Below are 10,584 nucleotides of genomic sequence, written 5' to 3'. Positions count from 1 at the left end.
GGGTTGATTCCCACCACAAATATGCTCATTCGAGATCTGTCTTTGTTGCCAGCAAGGCTGAGTCCAAGGCCATTCTTATCCTTTTCAAGTTCAATAATGTGCAGTTCTCCAGGCAGATCCGCATATCTTTGCCTGATTTTTTCTATTAAAAAAATTTAAAAATATTAAACGGAGTTGTTGCATCTTTATTAACAAAGATGTCAGGATTTCCCCATCTTTAATGTGATTCTTCTACAATGGTTCCTTTTATTTTTAATCCTACTATCTTTTTTAAGAGATGGGGTCTCACTATGTTATCCAGGCTGGAACGAGTACCTAGTCACATTTCAGGGATGTTGGGACAATTAAATAAAATACAGGTTAAGGGAATTACTATTTTTTGAGACAGAGTCTGACTCTGTCCCCCTGGATAGAGTGCCATGGCATCATAGTTCACAATAACCTCAAACTCTTGGGCTCAAGCCAATCCTCTTGCCCCAGGTTCCCAAGTAGCTGGGACTACAGGCACCTGCCACAATGGCATCCAGCTAGTTTTTCTACTTTTAGTAGGGACAAGGTCTCACTCTTGCTCAGGCTGACCTCAAACTCCTGAGCTCAAGCTATCCACCCACCTTAGCCTTCCAGAGTGTTAGGATTACAGGTGTGAGCTATTGTGCCCAGCCTAGGTTAAGGACTTAAAGGACTTTTACCGCACCTTCTGTCTCACCTTGCTACCTGTCTTAGGGTATGGTTGGCTAAGTTTCACTGTTATTGATTCTGTGCAGTGAAGCACATGAGGAAATCAGTGTGAGGATCACACGGCCGACCACACGGCTGTATGCACGTCCTGTGACCCACACAGCACCAGGTCAGGCCAGGGGCACTGCCAGAACTCAAGGGCTTCACGCCCAGGGCCATGGCTGAAGCACTGAAGAATGAATTAATAGACTGTGACCATCTTGGAACTCTTGATGCTCAGCCTACGCTTGGCTTATATTATGTTTGCTGCCCGTAGTAGGGTATCTTACACATTGAAAGTTTAAGTCTCAGCTCAGCGCCTGTGGCTCAAACGGCTAAATCACCAGCCACATACACCTGAGCTGGTGGGTTCGAATCCAGCCTGGGCCCACTAAATAACAATGATGGCTGCAACCAAAAAATAGCCAGGCGTTGTGGTGGGCGCCTGTAGTCCCAGCTACTTGGGAGGTGGAGGCGGGAGAATCGCTTGAGCCCAGGAGTTGGAGTTTGCTGTGAGTTGTGACGCTGCAGCACTCTACCCTGGGCGACAGTTTGAGGCTGTCTCCAAAAAAAAAAAAAAAAGAAAGAAAGAAAGAAAGTTTTAAGTCTTAAGGTCAGGAGGGAGGAAGACAGTCTAGACCACTGAGACTTAGCAAACACTGCTTTAAGTGAGTAAATTTAAACTTGTAAAAATGACTTTAGGCATAAATTTACATTAAAAGAATGGAGCACAGGTGGAGACTTATTTTAGAAAGGAGTAAATCTGTCTGCTTTGTAGAGATCTTGACGAGAATCTTAAAGAACTTTCACCTACCACCTTATTATTAGTAATAATAAAGACCATATATAGCAAAATACAATAAAATGAAGAACTTGTAACATAACGAACAACATTTTCTAGGTAGTCAACTGAAGCCGCGGGTGAAATTAAGGAAAAAAAGACATCCAGGACTCTGACCAGACAACCAGCCTAGCACAGGAGGTATAAGAGATGTCTACAACGGACCAAAAATACACATTTTTGAGAAAACACAAAACAAGTACAGACACAGACTGTATCAGGCCATAAAAGAAACCTGAATGATTTTCAAAGAATCATCATCACACAAGCTGTGTTATCAGAACACAGTGCAATAAAACCAAAACCATAATTTAGTAAAAAGATAACTCTGAAAACTCCATGTATTTAGAAATAAAAATATGAGTAAAAACTTTAAGATTGACAAAGGAACTTAAGAAACATAGCATTTATAACTGAATAAAAATTATAATTTTAAATATCAAACTCGAGAGATGCAGTTAAAACAGAACTTAGAAGTATATTTATAATTTTGAGCAATTCACCAGAAAATAAGTTTAAAAATAGTAAGTTTAGTGTTATACTCCAGAATTGGAAAAGTAACTATACAGCAAAGAGACAAGAACAGAGAAAATATCAAAACTAAAGGTATCTCCTAGTGATGACGGAACTCTCACCACAGACAAATACAGCGATCAATATACACCAAAGAAAAACGCCATGTGAGGGTCAATGAAATTAAAACCTAGTTCTTAGAAAACATTGATGAGATAGACGCTGCAAAAAGTGAACAAGAAAAAAATAGATGATGCAAATAAATTACAGAACTGAAAAAGGGGAATAACTGCAAATAGATTTTTTTTTTTTTTTTGAGACAGAGTCTTAATATGCCGTCCTGGGTAAAGTGCCGTGGCATCACAGCTCACAGCAACCTCAAACTCTTGGGCTTAAGTGATTCTCTTGCCTCAGCCTCCCAAGTAGCTGGGACTACAGGCACCTGCCATAACACCCAGCTACTTTTTGGTTGTAGTTGTCATTGTTGTTTGACAGGCCTGGGCTGGATTCAAACCTGCCAGCCTCGGTATATTTGGTTGGCGCCCTACTCACTGAGCTACAGGCGCTGAGCCCCAAATAGATTTTTTTTTAATGAAAATTATTATAGATGGTTTATCAATATGAACTATATGTTGGCACATTATAAAAACTATATGATGTAGATTCATTTCTCAAAAAAATTTAAAAAGTACATATTTGTCTGGGCAAGTTGCTTCGTGCCTGTAATCCCAGCATTTGGGGAGGCTGAGGCAGGAAGTTTGCTTGAGGCTAGGAGTTCAAGGCCAGCCTGGACAACATAGTGAGATTCTGTCACTATTATAAATTAAAAAGATTTAGCCAGAGGCAGTGGAATGCACCTGTAGTGTGTTTCACCTACTCGGGGGACTGAGGCAAGAGAACTGTTTGGGCCCCAAAGCTTGAGTATACAGTGAGCTATGGTCACACCACTATACTCCAGCCTGGGCCACAGAATGAGACCCCATCTCAAAAGGCAATGCCTTGCCCGCCCCCCCTCAAAAAACCCTAAAATAAACAAAACAAAAACCATCATATTTAGTTCAAGAATAAATGTAAATCTGCACTGGATTAGTAAATATTCAATACATTGAACTGATGGTAAAAAAATGTTCTTTTTGATAACAAACTCAGTGCTTGATAGTTTTACATTTTAATTCTATAATATTTCAAGTAAGTTATTCTTGAACATGAAAAAACATTTATTTTTTATTATTAAATATATATTTTTCATTTCAGGTTGATGTAAGAATACAATTAGTTTAAATTGTTTGCATTTGTTAGGTAAAGTCCAAGTGGTGGCTGAGCCCTTCGACCAGGAGTGGTGCCACGTACCCCTACATTGTGCCGGCTGGATGGTAGCACATCAAACCCTCCCTGTCCTCCCCTCGCTCCCAGGATCCCCCCTTTGGGAGCTGAGGCAGGAAGATTGCTTGAGGCAGGAGTTCACGACCAGCCTGGACAAATGTAATTGTTTTTCTCCGGTGTGAGAGTGTAGTTGTTTGTCTACTGGTCTAATATTAGTATTGAGTATATAAATACTTTTTCATTCTTGTGACGGAAAAACATTTAAGAAAAACTATTCACCTCGTGTTTTGAGGCTGGTAAAATCCTGACTCTGATCCCCAAATCAAACAAAGACAAATCCACAAAAGATTAAAGTCTTATTTAACGTAAGATCAGAGATGTAAAAACCTTTTTCATTAAAAGCTAATTTGTTGAAGTCTATCCCAGCGGAGTTACTACGGCTGCCGCCCTTCTCCTGGGGTAAACTCTGTGGTTTCTGCCCTCCTCATGAGACGGGGAGATCTGCGGAAGGAACTATACAAAAGGCCAAGTAATAGTTTTCCCTTCTTCCTTGCCTATCTGCGTGTCCCACAGCTCCGTACTGTTCCTGAGTGTGACAGCTGAAGAATGGATACGATCTGAACACATCTGTGTTTAGAGAGGGGTCAGACCAAGAACCAGGCTGATCCCTCTACTCTAAAAATGATGCTAAAGTGAACTGCTTGAAGTAATTAGATCCTGAAGATTCTTGGTGGGGAATTTTTCAAGTTTTCATCCATATTCAACCAGAGACAGAAGCCAAAATAAAAGGATTGTGGGCTGACAGGACAAGTGTAGATTAAGCATAAGTTCTTTTTAAAAGGGCTTGTTTGAAAATGAATCTTGACTCTAGCTTTAGAAGAACCAAGATGACCCTGATGGTCAGTGGAAGGAATCATAATGTCCAGTTCCCTGAATAAAAATTTACTGACTTTTAAATAATTTTGCTTAATGTTGCATAATAGAAAGCTCTTTGGACAAAAATTTAAAAGGCTAATTTAATTCAAGAGTATATCAAAAATATTAAGTTTGACCTCTATAACAGAGCTAATATTCGGCCATTTGTGACCTAAAAAAGATAAGAGTTTCATATGATTGAAACTAAGAATATTATACAAATAAGGGTGTATCTCAGGAATGCAAGGATACTTAAACATCAGAAAAATTTACAAAGAAAATTACCACATTAATAAACTAAAGGAGAAAGCTGAAAAATTATGTTAATAGTAGAGAAAAGCATATTTTGCTTTTTTTGCAGTTTTTAGCCAGGACGGGTTTGAACCTACCACTCTTAGTATATGGGGCCGGCGTCCTACTCCTTGAGCCACAGGCGCCACTCTATTTTTTTTTTCTTTTTTCCAGACAGAATTTCATTATGTCACCCTCGGTAGAGTGCCGTGGCATCACAGCTCACAGCAACCTCAAACTTGTGGCCTTAAGCAATTCTCTTGCCTCAGCCTCCCAAGTAGCTGCGACTACTGGCACCTGCCACAATGCCTGGCTATTCTTTTTTGTTTTTGTTGCAGTTGTCATTGTTGTTTAGCTGGCCTGGGCCGGGTTTGAACCTGCCAGCCTGGGTATATGTGGCCAGCACCCTGCCCACTGAGCTACAGGCGCTGTCCTGATAAAACATACCTATTTAAGATTAAAACTAAAACAGCTAGCAAAATAGATGGGTACTTTATAACTTAAAATATATAAACAGAAAACATAACACAAGAAGATATTAGTAGTAATTTAAGCCCAAGAAAAATTAACATACAGAGAACTTGTATAAATAAATACAAAAAGATGGTCACCCCAATAGAAATCTGGCCAAAACTTATCAATCAACTCAAAAAGCTGACAGACAAGTGAAGAAATGCTTAGATTTGTTTGTGATTATATACGGAAATGCCGATTAAAACGAGATATGAGGCTTGGCATGGCAGCTCCCACCAATAATCTCAGCACTCTGGATGGCCAAGGTGGGAGGACCGACTGAGCTCAGGAGTTCTAGATCAGCCTGAGCAAAGACACCCCATTTCTACTAAAAATCAATAGGTGCCTGGATAATTTTTCTGTTTTTTATAGAGACATGGTATTACTATCTCCCAGGCTTTTTTATCTTTTGTGGGAGAATGGGACAAACTCAACAGAATAAGCTTAGAGAAACAAACAAATAAACAAACCCAAAAAACCCCCAAAGAACAAAAAGCCCCTGGAACCTTATGGAACAGGCTCACATAGTTCTGAGACTGGATCGGCACTGTAGAGGGGACACGGTAAGTGTGGACACTATGTTAAAAACTTTCAACAAATTTTCTTCTTTCCTGTGAAGCCCATCTTATTAGGTAAGAGTTACCATCTATTTTCCAGAGTGGGAGACAAGCTGACAGGTCAGATAACAGGGATAGAGGCTGCTCGGCTAGGAATTGACATATGTGGGCCTTCACGTACTACCTGAAGGTCTGTTTTTAGATACTGTTTTCTGCTTCTCTCTCCTAGAGGATAAACTCCGAGTGGGGCTCCTTGTCCATCTAGCTCACGGCTGTCTGTTGTTCCCACAACAGTGCTGGCCTCCATTAAACGCTCCATCTAGACCCAGGGAAAGCAAGAATGAGTGATCCTCAGCTCCTCCTCAATTCCCAGGCCATGCTGTTCCCACCCTGCCCCAAACACCATGACATAAGTGATCTGAGACCTAAAGCTTTAGACACGCAAAACTTTTCTTCCCCAAAGACAATGCGTTCTTTTAGTTAAAGGAAGTATAACTTTCCTCTTTAGATTCGTATTCAAAATTAACAAAATCAGCCAGGCGCAGTGGTGCACTTCTGTAGCCCCAGCTACTCAGGAGGCTGAGACAGGAGGATGGCTTGAGCCCAAGAGTTTGAGGTTGCTGTGAGCTGTGACACCATGACACTCTACCGAGGGTGACAGAGGGAGACTGTTTCAAAATAAATAAATAAAAATAGCCAAATCCATTAGTGCTACTAAAAAAAAAAATTACTATGTAGACATTGCTTTTTAAAACTCACTCCATTAAACTGAAGAAACGTGAAAAGCAAAAAGGTTTATAATTTAGCCTTTTCCCTGGGCATCATGAAACAGGAAGAGTGAGAGAGAGCAGAGGTGCCTGGGCTCAGGGACACACGCTTCTGCTGGGTCTCTGCCGTTCACGTTGTTAGGCCTTGGAATTTGAGTTCCTCTGTGGTTTTTATTTAGACTCCTAGCTGTGTTTTCACTATATCATAGAATTACAGAATTTTAATTTAGCTGAAACAAAAATCATATAAGAAATCATATAAAGTTATCTTCTTTTAAAGCCCCTACACTCACCCTCAGACTCTCTCTCTCTCTCTTTTTTTTTTGAGACAGCCTCATCATGTTGCCCCAGCAGAGTACCATGGCCTCAGCCTAGTGCACAGCAATCTCAAACTCCTGGGCTCAAGGCATCCTCCTGCCTCAGCCTCCCGAGTAGCTGGGTCTACAGGCGCCCCCTGCAGGGCCTGGCTAATTTGTATATTTTTAGTAGAGACTAAAGGATCTGGCTCTTGCTCAGGCTGGTCTCAAACTCTGGGGTTCAAGTGATGCTCCTGCCTCAGACTCCCAAGTAGCTGGGACTACAAGCGTCAGCCACAACACCTGATTAGTCTTTCTATTTTTAGTAGAGATGGGCTCTTGCTCAGGCTGGTCTTGAATGCCTGAGCTCTGGGGATGCACCTACCTCGGCCTCCCCGAGTGTTGAGATTACAGGCATGAACCACCACACCTGGCCAATCTCACCAGTGTTCAAGTCAGGCCTGACCACACCCACCATCATCTGTTCATCACACAGCAGCTGTCTCTGAGACTGGCAGAATATTAAATAGTAAGTTCCCTTAGGGGAGCAGAAACCCTGGCTCCTAGTCTCCTTAGATTATTTGTCAGGCTTAGATGTATTGCCACGGTCAGGGTTCAGAATACAATACCCCTAAATGTGCACCGTGGCCACATTTCATGTCAAAGGAAGTTGATAAAACCATAGAAAGAGGAAGGTCTTTTCTGACCTTCCCTGCCTGTCTGTCCTGAGTAGGCCACAGAACTAGAATCCCTCTCCTGTCCTTCCCTGAAGCAGGTCATAAGGTCAAGGAAGGTCACTCCTGGGCCTCTGCCTCGCAGATCCTTAGTAACAGGTGTCTAGACTTCTACCCAGAGAGAAAGAAACTCCCACAGGGAGGCCCAGGAGAATGAACAAACAGGCCTTGCTGAGTCCCCACTGTCACGTTAGATCATCACGCCCTCTGTCCTACCCCACACTTCTGCCTGATTGCCCGCAAAGATGTCACCAGCTCTACGAACATGCTTCAACTATCCCTATATGATTTTCATAATCTTTTCCCTCAACTAGTCAACCTTTTGAGTTGTTTCTCAGAAATGGTGGATTTTCTGCAAGAAAGAGGAGCTGAGATTCTGCAAATTCACCCGGATTCATCTCCCCCATGACGTGTCCCAAGGCACAAGGCCCTCCTTTGAGGCAGCTTCTCTTCTGAAGAGATGGCTGTCCGTCCTGTTAAAGATTCCCTTCTTCCCCATTGATCCTCATGGTCCCAACAACTGGATCTTTGTGCAAAGACCAATCAGACCTCGGCCGAAACCACCTCGTAGTTTTTTTTTTTTAAGAACTAAATGGCGATGTATTTTTAAACGCTCATACTTTGTTTCTCCTCTCACATTTTTCTCACTTTGTTTCTTTTCCACAGTTGTAACAATGCCAGACCCTGGCATCTGTGCGCTGATGTTAAAGAGAACAGTTACGCAGGGAAGTAATTTCACAGTCAAGCAGTGGCAGGAAGGCCAGCCGGTAATGGAGAGGACAGAAGAGGGAGGTTTTAACATTACTGGAAAGGGGAAGGACACCCTTGATAGCCTCAGGCCCACCCTCCTGTCTCAAAGAACTACCCACAGGGGCAGCGCTTTCATACAAAGCCTCGACTCCCCACGAGAGCCTCTCCTCACAGTCCCCTCGTCCGGCATCTTCACCTCAATCTCTAGAAGCAGAAATGAACACACCCCAGCCCTCCCCCCACCATACCCAAGTACACATGAGGGATACAAATATATTTGTACAAAAATAGATTTTTTAACCTTTCCTGATGCTTTAGACATTTTCTCTTGTCTTTATTCTTTGTGGGTCTGTCGTCTTCTCTAAAGTATTAGCTACGCGTCCCCCTAAGGCCTTGCTAGGCAGGAGTGGTGGGAGCTGTCTGCTCCAAAGCATCTTAAAATAGACGCACCTCCTTGCCTTGAGATATTCATCTGAACTTGATTTCACCAAATGTGGAGTCCTTATGCACTTGCTTACATGAAGCAAATTTATAGGAAAACAAGGGGGAAAGTCTTGATTAAAAATAAATACAAAACATTGGTAACCGCTTCACGCCTCCCAGTGTGAGGGTGTGCGGCTCTCTCCACATGCAGCTCTGTACAGCACATACATGTTTACATGACACACCTGTGTGGATGGGGACTAGGTCACATGTGCCCCAATTCTGTGATGGGAACATCAGCTGATGACCCACTAGCCGAACATTCTGGCAGGACCCCAGGGGTGCCCTGCAGGGAGGGGGCCTAGAGGTCATCTCCGGCACTCTGCCACCAACCACCAGCCTGGAATCCTCAGGGAATGCCGTGATTTGGAAAACCAGGGGTGTGGAGCCATCTTCCCTGGGAGACTGCATACTTCCAGGGTGAGGAGAGCAGTAGCTGACACAAGCCCCCCACAGGTGGAGTGTCCCTGCAGACCAACTTCCCAGAGATGCTGGACTCGGTGGAGCGGGAGCCTGGCTTTGCAGCATCTTCACTCCTCAGCCACAGGAGCCTCATCTGGACCTCAAAGAGGGGAAGTGACCAGCCAAGGAACGTGCCCCAGGGGCCCAGGAAGTGGTAGTCACGTCATCCGGTCAGGCTGAGGTGGGGACGGCACGGTGGCTAACAAGCTGATGTTAGTGCTATCTTTAGAAAATTAAAGATTGTCCCACAAAAATAATAGTAATTACAAAACCAGATCACCTTAATTGAGCCAGATTGGTAATACTACTAAAGGTCTGGTTAAATAAAAACCCTACCTCTCCACTGGTAATGTGCCATTTCCCCACGTGTCACCTCTGCAGACAGCACTGTACGTGCTGTAACAATGACCAGACCCACGAGCAGGCGGAAAGCCCACGGACAGCTGACCACACTGTGGGGTGGTGGGTAAGGCTGTGTGCACCAGAGGGGCCAGGGCTCTGGTTCAGGGGCGGTGGCCTGGGGGCCTCAGTGCTTTACAGACAGACAGCCAGGGCTGGAAATGGCAATGTTCCACAAAAGAATCTGACTCTTGCAACAGGGGGCTCTGTCCCTCCTGGACTTTCTCCTCTGGAGCCACCCGCATTCCCCTGAGGGCCTCGTGGATTGTGGGGCACCACCCCTGGCAGGGTCCTGGTGGGAATGAAGGTGCGTCTGGCTGCAGAAGGCACCAGGTGTTGTGTGGACCATCTGTTCCCACAGAGGACTCCAGCGTGCCTGTGTCCTGTCACCATCACACCACCAAGGCTGCTGAGACTTTCTGGTAGAGTCTGCGGGAGGGGCCAGCCAGCCAGAGCCCCGGCACAGGTATGAGGCTCGCCTGGACACCACCTCCGCCTCAGGCAGATGAGACAGACGACAGTTCCTGAGAGCCACCACGTTGAAAGGCAAGGGTGGAGGGAAGATGTTTCTAGAATCTCTGACAGCCTCTGCCCAGGTGCCTCAGCTCGGCTCTGGCTGGGTACTCCAGGAAGCAAAGAATGGACACTTCCTTCCCCCACCTCCACCCCGAGTTTCCCCCCTGGGAACCTGCCCCTCTCACCTGCCATCTCCCCACTGAGCAAGCCCCTCCCAAGGGCACTCCCACCTCTCTGCTCCAGATGAGGAAAGAGAGTTTGGAAAAAGACAGCCCACTCCCTCTGCCCCAGGACTGCTGCCGGGGAGACAAGACCTCCTCTCAAAGCCCCTCCAGCCCACCGCCCCTCCCTCATTCAGGCACCTGCTACCGGCAAAAGCTGGGTCCATGGGCCTAAGACCTGAGCATGAGAAGTGCTCCAGCCAAAGGGAGGCTTCCAGTGCAAAGAGGCGAGTTCAACCTGAGAGCGCCCCTGCACCATGAGAGCCCCACGCAGTATGCAGGGCGG

The 10,584-nt window shown here is 44.7% G+C and overlaps 1 protein-coding gene across 1 annotated transcript in view; it reads right to left on the bottom strand.

The window, feature by feature from the left end:
- PATJ (PATJ, crumbs cell polarity complex component) overlaps positions 1–10,584 on the bottom strand; it is a 379,729-nt gene that overhangs the window by 156,449 nt on the left and 212,696 nt on the right. The window contains exon 26 of the mRNA XM_023515102.1: positions 9–142. Within this exon, the coding sequence (XP_023370870.1) occupies positions 9–142 (134 nt within the window). The remainder of the gene's footprint in view (positions 1–8; positions 143–10,584) is intronic.

The sequence above is a fragment of the Otolemur garnettii genome, unplaced genomic scaffold, assembly GCF_000181295.1.
Source record: "Otolemur garnettii isolate 467f Iridium unplaced genomic scaffold, OtoGar3 scaffold00066, whole genome shotgun sequence".
NCBI classification, from domain to species: domain Eukaryota; kingdom Metazoa; phylum Chordata; class Mammalia; order Primates; family Galagidae; genus Otolemur; species Otolemur garnettii.
Note: the sequence above shows the minus strand (reverse complement) of the source record. Positions and strands in the feature narration are given on the sequence as shown.